Genomic DNA, 13,701 nt, shown 5'->3' on the forward strand with positions numbered 1-13,701 from the left:
ATTTAAATAAATATTAAATATAATAAATATTTTAAAAAATAAAAATTAAAAATTAGAATAAAAATAAAAAGCATATTGAACTTTTACTAAAATTAAAATGAAAACAAAAAATAGAAAAATATAAACGAATTATACACCTTTTAATTATAAGACATAATTAAAAGGTGTTTTAATAATAATAATAATAATAATGATAAAAACATAACAAATGTCTAAAACGTTAACTAGAGTTTAAATGAAAATGGAAAATATAAAATAAAATCTTGAAAAAATTTATAAAGAAAATTTTTCAAGGTATATATTTTCTATTTATGGTAGAAAAAAGCTCTTTATATCTATATAAAAAAGTCTGAAATATTGAAAACTAAGTATTTAAAAAAAAATAATGAAAAAAATAATTCATATCTTGAATGATGCGAAAAAAATTACTTAGTTCAGATTTTTATTTTGTTTTTAATTGGTTTTAATCTATTTTCGTTAATAAAAATGTGTATGAATGTGGTTTGGATCACGCAGGGTTATTATAGGTAACTAAAACTAAAACCTTACAAAAATAAAACTTCATTATTTGAAACAAAACAGAAGTTTACTGCAATAAAATAAATTATATATAAAAACGTAGATAAGGCAACATTTCAGATTTTTGTTAAATTTGACTTGAAGTACTAAAAACTAAATAAATAATTTAAAAATCATATAAATAATAAAAGCCTATTAAAACTTTAACTTAAAATGAAAACAGAAAATAAAATATATAAACTAAACTATAAACTAAAAACGACAATAATAATAAAAATGATAACAACACACAACAAAAGTCTAAAACTTTAACTAGAGTTTAAATGAAAATCTAAAATATAATCTTGAAAAAATGTGTTTAAATTTAATTTAAATAAAAATTTAAGTTTTTAAAAAATATATAATACAAATAAAATACAAATAATACAATTTTAAAAAAACATTAAAACTTTACTAAAATTAAAAAGAAAACAAAAAATAAACTAATACAAAGACATTAAAACTACAATTTTAAATAAAATGAAAATGAAAAGTAAAATGTGATAACTTTAATGTGAGTGAAACTAATATAACTGTGGGATCAGGTTGAATCTGATATCATGTAATTTACTAATTTTTCTACCCCAAAATTGTCCGTCTGACTGCGTTCTTGTGGCAGATTATCATAACTCCAGGGTTTTTTTTTTTCCTGGATTTGGTCTAAATGTCAGCGGGTCTCTTATGTAAGAGTTTGAGTGATGGTTAGCAGCTCGTTGAGTAAACATGAGACAAACGAGCTGCTCCACTTTCTTGCATAACTCAGGAAAAGACAATAAAGCTGGAATTCGGAGCGTCCGGAGCGGGAATATCGTCTTACAGGCCGTGAATGAATGAACGTTTGCGACTTAAAATAACGTCCTCTCGAAGATCAAACGTCAGTGAAATGTCAGAAATGCAGACAGATCAGCGATAGGATCTGACAGAGTAAAGAGGGAAAAGTGCGAGCACAGGAAGTTGTTGTAGTCTGGATGGTGACCCAGTTTTCTGATTGGCTGCTCTGAACGACTGTGTTTTTCCCACAGGGTGAGGTGGGAGACGCAGGTATGCTGGGACTGCAGGGCTTTCCGGGACCCAAGGTTAGTCTTCGGCATTAAACCACACTGGAGATGTGTTCAGACGGGTCACGTACCGGGTTGAGAGGAAACTAGAAAACGAGAATCAATCAAAACAATCAACACATGACACTGTTTGTTAATCAAGCACGTTTAAAACCAGATGAACTACACGGTTTCATATATTTTATATACAATTTTATCTTATACAAATAATTGTTAAACACATTAGTTTAATGTGTATTCAATTTAAATAATTTAATTTCGTTTAGAATATGTTTTAATTATTTAATGTACTTAATTTATCTATTTATTAGTTCAAATGTGATTATTTATTTTTTTCTTTAATTTAAATCTATGTATCTAACTATATATCTATCTACACACAAACAAATATTAAATACACTATCTTGAAATTAATTAAAATGTAATTAAATTATTTAATATAATTAATTCATCTATTTATCTCTACTTATCTTTTTTCATTAATTTAATACAAATTTTGTAATCATACAAATAGTATTATACAAATAATTGTTAAACATGTTATCTTAAAATGTATTTAATTTAAATTTAAATAATTGATATTAAATAATTTAATTTATGTTTTATTTAATGTAGTTTATTTATCTATTAAATAAAATATTAAAAAAAATTTCCATTGATTTAATTTAAATCTATCTATCTGCACACACAAATATTAAACATACTAGCTTAAAATTAATTTTTAAATTATTTAATAATTAATAATAATTAATAATAAACTTATTTATCTATTTATCTCTCTTAAAAATTTTTTAATTAATTTAATTTAAATTTTGTAATCATACAAATATTTACACACAAATAATAAACACATTAGTTTAAAATTGAATTTACATTAGAAGTTATTTAATATATAATTTATATTATTTATAGGATTTGAATTTAATTTATTTATTACCTAAAGTGTATTTATTATTTAAATTTTTTTTTCTTTTTCATTTCATATCTCATTTTATCTGTATGCAAATATTTAAAAAATATATATATTTTAAATCATTTAAACTTTTTTTATTTATCACTAACGTATTTATTATGTATGTATTTGTTTATTAATAAATATATTTATTATTATTCATATACTTATTTATTTATTATCTATTTATCTATTACCTAAAATGTATTTATTATTTAAATTATTTTTAGCAATTTAATCTACACACCAAATAAATATTTAGCATATTAACATGAAATGCATTTATTAATTCATTCATTCATATTTAAATATTAAACATATTAGTTTAATTAATATAATTTTATTTGTTTTACAAAAATGTATTTATTTAAATTATTTCATTCTGTATGCACCATTATATAAAAAAGTCAAATTTATTTTGCATCATTTAAATCGTTTTATGTATTAATAATTTATTTATTTATTTATTTATTTATTATTTAAATTATTTCATTTAATCTACACACCCAAATAAATATTTTGCATATTAGCTTGAAATTTATTTGTTCATTAATTTATTCATTTATTCATTCATTCTCATGACCAAATGGAAATCATTAATGTACATATATGAATTGTTGTTTTTTTTTTGTTTCTTCCATGAGTATTTCCATTGTTAAAATGACTCGAATGTTGAATATTCACCTCGTGTGCCTCGTTTCAAAAGGTCACAAACACAAGACGCACTTCATACTGTCAAAACAACCAGTCGCCCTTTTAGTCAACATCTAAAATGGTCATTAAGTGCATCTTTTTCTGTTTCAGGGTCCAAACGGAGATCTAGGATTCACTGGTATTCCTGGACTCAAAGGGCCGGTGGGAGTTCTGGTCAGTCTCGTCTCATCTCGTCTCATTTGTCCCGTCTCTTCATCTTCTCAGTCAATAAATGTGGCGTTTGCTGGTGTTTGTTTCAGGGTTTCTCTGGCCCTGTAGGTCCGGTGGGAATGATCGGTCCGGTGGGGAAGCCTGTAAGTCTTTTGATGCTTTATTTTTATTTCTGTGGTCATGACATACGTGTTATTACTGGTATTACAACGATGCCTGATGAATGTCAGATAAAGGATGTTTCTGCTGGTTTCTCAGGGTGCCAGAGGACCCAAAGGAAGCCATGGAGAGATGGTAAGATGTGTTCGTCACGCATCGCAGCACTGTTTAGTCTGCTGCCAATCACAAAACTCTTCATCATCATCATCATCAGGAGCCTTCCGCTCGTATAATGAAATATCTGTTTGTTTATGTGTAACGGTTGTGTAACAGCGTCCCTTTAAACTGCTCATTCAGAACAGAGAGAATAAACAATCTCACTTCATCTCGTACTCAGTGAGAGGCTGCAGTACCTGCAGTGACCTGTGGGGGCGCCAGCGCTCCATCACACACAACACATCACCTGTGCTATTAGCAGTCGTATACTGTTTCAGCAGGACGACTGTAGCTCTAGTTAAACTGTTTGCATAAATGTTTTAGATAAATGAGTGAATATTGAATGTTTGATGATCTCTTTGTACAGGGGCCTCAGGGGCCGCAGGGCAGTCCAGGGCCACAGGTACATCACACATTATTATCACACTAAGGAATAGTAATAAAGATGATCATTTTTAACTAGATAAAAAAAAAAAAAAAGTATGTCAAGACAAACTTTGGAGTTGGCTTGAGAAAGCCTGATCAGAAAGTTTGAAAAAGTTCGAAAAGATTTTACAAGTTTGACGTTTTCAGTCTGAAATAGATTGAAGTACTTTAAAAGCTTAAAGCTTGAATGTTTTGAAGGCTAATCTGTCAGATAGATGATGCATAGATAGGTAGCATGTTGATAGCATATTGTTAGCATGATTAACAAGTTATTAGCATGTTACTAGCATTATTAGCATATTGTTAGCATGATTAACAGGTAGCAAGCATGTTGCTAACATGATTAAATGTCATGTTTCTAACATGATTATCAAATTACTAGCATGTTGTTAGCTTGTTTTGAACATGACTAGCATGCTGCTAACATGTTGCTAGCATGATTAATGTTACTAGCATGATTAGCATGTTGTTAGCATTATTCTAACATGATTAGCATGTTACTAGCATGTTGTTAGCTTGATTAGCAAATTACTAGCATGTTGCTATCTTGTTTTAACATGATTAGCATGTTACTAACGTGCTGCTAGCATGACTAATGTTACTAGATTGATTAGCATGTTAGTATGATTAGTAAGTTACTAGCATGTTGTTAATATGATTAACAGGTTACTAGCATGTTGTTAGCATGATTAGCAAGTTACTAGAATGCTGCTAGCATGTTTCTAGCATGGATAACAAGTTTCTTGCATGATTAGCATGTTACTAGTATGTTGTTAGCATGATTAGCAAGTTACTAGCATGCTGCTAGCATGTTTCTAGCATGATTAGCAAGTTTCTTGCATGATTAGCATGTTACTAGTATGTTGTTAGCATGATTAGCAAGTTACTAGCACGCTGCTAGCATGTTTCTAGCATGATTAGCAAGTTTCTTGCATGATTAGCATGTTACTAGTATGTTGTTAGCATGATTAGCATGTTACTATGTTGTTAGCATGATTAGCAAGTTACTAGCATGTTGTTAGCATGATTAGCAAGTTGCTAGCATGTTTCTTGCATGATTAGCAAGTTTCTTGCATGATTAGCATGTTACTAGTATGTTGTTAGCATGATTAGGAAGTTACTAGCATGCTGCTAGCATGTTTCTAGCATGATTAGCAAGTTTCTTGCATGATTAGCATGTTACTAGTATGTTGTTAGCATGATTAGCATGTTACTAGCATGTTGTTAGCATGATTAGCAAGTTACTAGCATGTTTCTAGCATGATTAGCATGTTACTAGTACGTTGTTAACATGATTAGCAAGTTAGTTTGAATGAGTTTAAATTGGAACATTCTGTCAAAATGTAAGTCTATGGGATTTTTCCCAATTTTAATCATAATTTTTAGGAAAAACTTAAGTCTGATCAGTTAGAAAAGATTTAACAACTAACTTCAGATCAGTGTGAAGATCTGGGCTGAGTTTGGAGTTTGTAGAGTTAAAGCTGTAGGAGGAGTTACAGTCAACAGTTTAGTCTCAGAAGAAGTAATAGTTGAAATAGCATCTCAGTAAGTTTTCTCAAGCCAACTTAATAAGAAAATATGTTTTTGATCATTGCTTTTATTCATGCATGTGTTAATGCATAACCATAGCTTTATAATTTAGCTACAGACATGTATTAGGGTTCATTTGTCATAAGCTAAAATATAAATGTTTATAATTCTGTTGATTTCCTGTGTTTTTTTGACAGGGTCCTCCAGGTTTACCCGGCCCTTCGGTAAGACTCAAACCCATCATCTGACTCACAGTTCACTGTAATCCTGTTATTGCACTCGTTAAACATTTACACGTTATTATTTGACATGTACATGCAGGCATTTGACAGAAGATTTGATGTAGTGTCAACTTACATTGCATTGCACTGCAAAATTAAGTGATTTTCAGGAGAAAAATATCTGCCAATAAAGTCTTTAAAAATAAACTTAAAGTGAACAAAAAGTTTATTGTTCTTACTCCATTGGCAGACATATTTTCTTGTTTTAAGCATAAAGTCACTTAATTATGATAAAATGAAAGGACTATTTTATCAACAAATTAACATTTGATGTCAATTCACCCATCATCAAGTCATCCAAAGATGTAGATGAGTTTGTTTCTTCATCAGATTTGGAGAAATGTAGCATTGCATCACTCGCTCACCAATGTATGTGAATGGGTGCCGTCAGAATGAGAGTCCAAACAGCTGATAAAGACGTCACAATAATCCACACCACTCCAGTCCATCGATTAACATCTTGAGAAGACAAAAGCTGAAACAAATGCATCATTAAGACATTTTTAACTAAAATACAAGACCATGATCCATAATAACGCTTCCTCCAGTGAAAAAGTTGTCTGGTCTGAATTAGGTGAGAAATCTGCACAGATCAAGCACCGTTTACACAGTCCAGACAGCTCTAAATAAATATGTGGCTGGATTTATGCACTCAGATTTTAGTTTAAAACGCCTTAATGATGGATTTGTTTTAGCTTTTGTCTTCTCACTGGAGTGGTGTGGATTACTTGTGGATTATTGTGATGTTTTTATCAGCTGTTCGAACTCTCATTCTGACGGCATTCACATCCATTGATGAGCAAGTGATGCGATGACACATTTCTCAAAATCAAACCCACTGAGCTACAGCAACGTCATCTTAAATAAACCTGAACTTTGTAAGGACACACACGACTGGAATAGAAAAGGGTTAAGTTGAGGTGCTAAAATAACTAAAACTAAAAGTAAAGAAAAATTAGTAAAAACATTGTAGACATTTTTAAAAATAAATATTAGCTGAAATAAAATATAAAACCTAAACTTACTTTATTTCTCATTTAATTTATTTATCTATTTGAAGGTAAAACTAAAATTAAAGATAAAAATAACAAAAACACAACAAAATTTTAAAAAATTAAATATTAAAATTAAAATAAAAAAATGAAAAACGTAATTGTTCATAATAGTCATAACTAACACTAAAACATTAAAAATATTTTACTAAAAGTAAATATTAGCTAATATAAAATATAAAAGCTAAACTTCTATTTCAAATTTATTTCTCATTTTATTTATTTGTCTGTTTGAGTTGAGGCGCTAAAATAACTAAAATTGAAATGAAAGAAAAATTAATAAAAATGTTGTCGACGTTTAAAACATACTGAAAAATAACAAAAACAACAAAATTGCAAAAAAAAAAATTAAATATTAAAATTAAAATAAAAACATTAAAAATATAGTTCATAATAGGCTTAACTAACAATAAAAGCATTAAAACATTTTACTTAAAGTAAATATTATCTAAAATAAAATATAAAAACTAAATTGAAATGAAAGAAAAATGAATAAAAACGTTGTAGACGTTTAAAAAATACTGAAAAATAACAAAAACAAAATTCCAATTAAAAAATGAAAAATATAATTGTTCATAATAGTCATAACTAACACTAAAAGTATAAAAACTATTTACTTAAAATAAATATTAGCTGAAAGAAAATATAAAACTAAACTTCTTTGATTTCAACTTTATTTCTAATTTGATTTATCTATTTGAAGTTGTGGTGCTAAAATAACTAAGACTAAAGTTAAAGAAAAAATATTAAAAACGTTGTAGACATTTAAAAATACTGAAAAATAATGAAAACAAAACAAAATTACTAAAAATGTAAAATTAAAAAATGTAATTGTTCAAAAAAATAATAAAAACATACTTTATAAGGAGACGCACGACTGGAATAGAAAAAACGTACTGGAAAGTTTCTGGAAGGTTCTTTGAGGTGGTTTCTTGATGTGATACTCATCTTTCTCCCGTCTCACAGTTGCGCATCGATATGGACGTTCAAGCGCTGATGGAGTCCAATGCACATCTAGAGCTGGAGGTGAAGACCTGGAGATTGCTTTTATAAAAATCTGTAACATAAAAACGTTTTCTGACACGTTTCCTCTGCTCTCAGAGTTACCAGAACACAGACATTTCTCTGTCGGAGCAAAGCGCTGAGATCTTCAGGACACTGCAGTATCTGAGCAGCGTCATCGACAGCATGAAAACACCGCTGGGAACCAGAGAAAACCCGGCCCGCTTCTGCAGAGACCTGCTGGACTGCCAACACAAGATGAGCGACGGTGAGATCCACAAACCAAACTTAATTGATCATCAGCTGTTTTCTATGTGAATATCTGTTAAAATGTAATTAATTTTTGTGATACAAAGCTGAATTTTCAGCATCATTAACAATGTTGAAAACAGTTGTGCTGCACAATATTTTTGCTTAAAATTTAATTTTTTGTCTGTGGTGATTAGGATTGTTTTGGATCGATCCAAATCTGGGCTGCACGTCTGATGCCATCCAGGTGTTCTGTAACTTCACCGCAGGTGGACAAACCTGCTTAAACTCCGTTACAACAGATAAGGTAGTGTGATATACATATAACCATTACTAGTACTGTATATACATATAATAACCAGGGTAAAAGGAAATATAAACATGCACTAAAAATGAAACAGTAAAAAATATTTTTGTCACTTGAATTAAAATAAACGTTAACTGAAAAAAGAAAAGATTTCATCTAGCTGCCAAGATTTTTCATTTTAATTTAGTTTAACTTAATGTACTAAAATAACTAAAACTAAAATAAATAAAAATACGAAAAAATAACAAAAACACAACAAAAATTACAAAAAAAAAAATATACATACTAAAATTAAAATAAAAAAGAAAAATCGTTTTTTTGTTCATAATAGTCATAAATAACACAAAGTATTAAAAACATTTTACTTGCATAAAATTCTTATTCATCTATTTTAAGTTGAGGTGCTAACTAAAACTAAAATTAAAGAAAAATTCATAAAAACATTGTAGACATTTAAAAAATACTGGAAAAATAACCAAAACAACAAAATTACTAAAACAAATTATTAAAATTAAAACTAAAAAATGAAAAAAATTGTTTAAAATAGTTGTACTAACACTAAAAGCATTAAAAACATTTTACTTTAAATATGAACTGAAATAAAACTTATTTTATTTCAGCTTTATTTCTCATTTTATTTATCAATTTGAAGTTGAGGTGATAAATTACCTAAAACTAAAATTAACGAAAAAATTAGTAAAAACGTTGTAGACATTTAAAAAATACTGAAAAATAACAAAAAACATAATAAAAAACATAATAAAATACAAAAAAATTACATGTTCAAATTAAAATTAAAAAATTAAAAATATAATTGTTCATAATAGTCGTACTAACACTAAAAGCATTAAAAACATTTTACTTTAAATGTGAACTGAAATAAAATCTAAAATCTAAACTTATTTAATTTCAACTTTATTTCTCATTTTATTTATTTATCTATTTTAAGTTGAGCTGCTAAAATACCTAACACTAAAATTAAAGAAAAATTAATAAAAAAAGTATTAAAAACATTTTACTTACTTCAAATAAATATTAACTTCAATAAAATATAAAAACTAAACTTATTTCAATTTTATTTCTCATTTTATCGTAAGTTGAGATGCTAAAATAATTAAAACTAAAATTAAATAAAAAAAATAATAAAAATGTTGTAGACATTTAAAATAACAAAAAACATAACAAAATTACAAAAAAAAAAAATTAATTAAAATAAAAAAATGAGAAATATATTTCATATTAGTAGTAACTAACTAAATATTAACTGAAATAAAATATAAAAACTAAACTTTTTTATTTCAACTTTATTTCTCATTTTATTTATCTATTTTAAGTTGAGGTGCTAAAATAACTAAAAGTAAAAACTAAATTAAACAATATTAAAAACTAATTAAAATTACCAAAAAATAAATTAAACTAAAACTGAAATAAAAGTTAATAAAAAACTATATAGACACATAAAAAAAAAAAAAAAAAAAAAAAAGACAAAAACTCAAACAAAACACAAAAAGACTAAATCTCTAAATAAAATTAAAATGAAAAAGAAAATATAAAAATAAAATAATAAAATAACACTGATAAGAATCGATTAAAATGCATTTATTTATTTAGGTCATTCTGATCATTAAATGAGATTATTTCTGTGTTTTTTTTTTTTTTTGTTTGTTTAAACCTGCTTTCGTTTTTACTGTAAAAGTTCAAAGCGAGTCCAGATGTGTGACACACTGAACATGACTGTGCAGACAGGATATGACTGTTTTACTCCTCGTGCAATTGCAGACAAACTAAAGAGAAAATAAATGCGAGCGGTTTGATGTGAAGCGGCGATATCGCATTTCCTCCGCAAGGCCAATGTGATTTCAATTTAAAGCAGATTTCCTGTAAACCTGATCGTTTGTCAGCTTCAGTCGTAAACATACAGTTGCCAAAACGCCGACATGATGATGATGATGATGTAAACACTGAGTGTAAGGAGCTGCGCGTTTGACTCCGCAGGCCGCGTTTGATGTCGGGAAAGTCCAGATGAAGTTCTTACACTTGCTGAGCGTCACGGCGACCCAGACCGTTTCCCTCCACTGCTTCGGCGACCCGGCGACGGTTGACGCGGAGACGCCTCGGGCCCTGCGCTTCCGGGGTTGGAACGGTCAGGTGTTCGAGGAAAACTCGCCTCTGAGTCCACGTGTGCTTCTGGACGACTGTGAGGTGAGAGGAGTCTCCACTCAAGAGCCCCAAAAATGATAATTTGCTGTTAATTTACTAAGAAGTAGGTGACTTTGTCTAATCAAACTAAAAACATGTTACTCATGCTAGCAAAACGCTAGTAACATGTTAACTTGTTAGTCATGCTAAAAACATGTTACATGCTAGTCATGTGTTAATCATGTTAGAAACATGCTAGTGACATGCAAGTCATGCTAGAAGCATACTAGCCAAATGCTAGTAACATGCTAATCATGCTAGTGACATGTTAATCATGCTAACAACATGCTAATCATTTAAGAAACAGACTAAGAACATGCTAGTAACTTCCTAATCATGTTATAAACATGCTAGCAACTTGGTAGTCATGCCAGAAACATGTTAGCAACATGCTAATCATGCTAGTAACATGCTAATCATGATAGACACAAACTATCAACATGCTATTCATGCTAGTAACTTGCTAATCATACTAAAAACATGCTAGTAACATGTTAATCTTGTTAATTATGGTAGAAACATGGTAATTATGCTAGAAACAGACTAGCAACATGCTAGTAACATGCTAATCATCTTGAAAAAACATGCAAACAGCATGCTAGTAACATGCTAATCATGGTAGTGACGTTAATAATGCTAGCAACATACTAATCATTTTAGAAACAGACTAGCAACATGCTAGTTACTTTGTTAATCATGCTAGCAACATGTTAATAACATGCTAATCATGCTAGTGACTTGTTAATTATGCTAGCAACATGTTAATAACCTTTTGCTAATCAAGCTAGAAACATGCCAGCAACATGTTAATGATGATAAAAACATGCTAGTAACATGTTTTTCATGCTAGTGATATGCTAATGATGTTAACAACATGTTAATCATTTTAGAAACAGACTAGCAACATGCTAGTAACATACTAATCATACTAGTGATGTTAACCATGCTAATAACATGCTAATCATTTTAATAACAGACTAGCAACATGCTAATCATGGCTAAAAACATGTTAATAACATTCTAGTAACATGCTAATCATGCTAACAACATGCTAATCATTTTAGAAACCGACTAGCAACATGCTAGTAACTTGCTAATCATGGTAACAACATGTTAATAATATGCTAATCATGCTAGTAACATGTTCATGTTAAATAACATGCTAGCAACATGCTAATCATGCTAGTGACTTGTTAATTATGCTAGCAACATGTTAATCATTTTAGAAACAGACTAGCAACATGTTAATAACCTTTGCTAATCAAGCTAGAAACATGCTAGCAACATGTTAATGATGATAAAAACATGCTAGTAACATGTTAATCATGCTAGTGATATGCTAATGTTGTTAACAACATGCTAATCATTTTAGAAACAGACTAGCAACATGCTAGTAATTTGTTAAGCATGCTAGAAATAGTAATAGTAAATAGTAATAGTAATAACATGCTAATCATGTTAGAAATAAGCTAGAAATATGCTAGTAACATATTAATCTTACTAGTAACTTGCTACTTATTTTAGAAACCGTTCAAAGAAATCGGACCGGTTTCATTTATGTGTGACTGACAAATATGCATCATATTAAGTTTGTTGGCTAATGTTAAAACTCTGCAATCCAAATGCATGGAAATGTTATATGCAATTCAAGTCCATAAATCTTACATTTATGCCTAATATTTTTGGGGGTGTGATATGAAAACATAGACACATCTGTGTTTTTTTCTCTTAATAATGCACTTTTGACCCGGTGCAACTTGTTTTTCCGAACAGATGCGTGACGGCAGCTGGCATCAGTCGCGATTCCTGTTTCGGACCCAGGACACTCAGCAGCTTCCCATCGTGGACATTCAAGGTCTCCATCCCTCACGTCCAGGAGACCGGCGGCACGTGGAAGTGGGTCCTGTTTGCTTCCTGTGAAATCACTGAAGGACTCGAAACGGTCCCGATCCTCAAAGCAGACCAGCGGCGAACCGAGCGACGACAGACGTCTCTAAAACCAGCCCGAAGAACAGGCGCGTCTCCAAACCCGAGACGCCGGTCCATCCGTGTGTTTTGAGAGACTGCTGTTGTGTTTTATCTGTTGTGGTTCAGTATGTCAGGTGATTTTTCCTTTCAAACGTGCACGGAGTCTCGCGCGAAGTCCCTGCGGATCGTGCGTTTGATCTCGAATCATTGCTAGATAAAGTGTCAGACGAGGTTGTGTTAGCAAACTATGAAAAGGCCGACCTGGACTCTCTAGACGGTGCTCTACCTCCTTCACGTACAGGTGCTCGTGTTCAGGTGCATCCGGCCCCAAACAAACTCTACGCAAGTACGCGAACGCAAACTCCATTTGGTGCATCAGTGTGTTTTGCAGTTGTCTTCTACAATCAGGTTTTCCTTCAGATCAAGACAGAGCAAGAGTTTGAAGGGAATTTTACTGAACAAGTTAGTTAATCAGTGGACGATGTATATAAGAACACAAGCTGTTCTTCACATGTTTTAAGTATATTTTATTACATAAAAAATGTTGGATGGAAATGGCAAGAAGTGCAAAAAATCTTTAAAAAATCGGAGTATAACAGAAAAACAGTGGATGAAAACACCAAAAAGCAGAGAAAGGCTTTACATTTTGGGTATTACATTAAAAAAAGTGTTGGATGGAAATGCATAGAACTGCATAATATCATTAAAAAAAACTAGGATTTCATATAAAAAAACGCTGAATAGAAATGCAAAGATTGTGGTTTTATATAAAAAGCAATGGATGGAAATGCCAAGATGTGTATAAAATCTTAACATTTTGATGGAAGTGCCAATAAGTGCATAAAATCTTAAAAAATTGGTGTATAATATAATGCTGGATGGAAATGCCAAAAAGCGGATAAAATCTTTAAATATGGGGTATTAAAAAAAAAAAGATATA

General features: G+C 30.0%; 1 protein-coding gene across 1 annotated transcript in view; it reads left to right on the forward strand.

The window, feature by feature from the left end:
- LOC127154651 (collagen alpha-1(XXIV) chain) overlaps positions 1 to 13,655 on the forward strand; it is a 130,506-nt gene extending 116,851 nt beyond the window's left edge. The window contains exons 50-60 of the mRNA XM_051096329.1: positions 1,581 to 1,634; positions 3,373 to 3,435; positions 3,522 to 3,575; positions 3,691 to 3,726; positions 4,115 to 4,150; positions 5,901 to 5,927; positions 8,003 to 8,062; positions 8,138 to 8,306; positions 8,485 to 8,594; positions 10,590 to 10,796; positions 12,567 to 13,655. Coding sequence (XP_050952286.1) covers positions 1,581 to 1,634; positions 3,373 to 3,435; positions 3,522 to 3,575; positions 3,691 to 3,726; positions 4,115 to 4,150; positions 5,901 to 5,927; positions 8,003 to 8,062; positions 8,138 to 8,306; positions 8,485 to 8,594; positions 10,590 to 10,796; positions 12,567 to 12,713 — 963 coding nt within the window. The 3' untranslated portion in view covers positions 12,714 to 13,655. The remainder of the gene's footprint in view (positions 1 to 1,580; positions 1,635 to 3,372; positions 3,436 to 3,521; positions 3,576 to 3,690; positions 3,727 to 4,114; positions 4,151 to 5,900; positions 5,928 to 8,002; positions 8,063 to 8,137; positions 8,307 to 8,484; positions 8,595 to 10,589; positions 10,797 to 12,566) is intronic.
- The last annotated feature ends 46 nt before the right edge of the window (positions 13,656 to 13,701 follow it).

This window comes from Labeo rohita, chromosome 23, assembly GCF_022985175.1.
Source record: "Labeo rohita strain BAU-BD-2019 chromosome 23, IGBB_LRoh.1.0, whole genome shotgun sequence".
Classification (NCBI taxonomy): domain Eukaryota; kingdom Metazoa; phylum Chordata; class Actinopteri; order Cypriniformes; family Cyprinidae; genus Labeo; species Labeo rohita.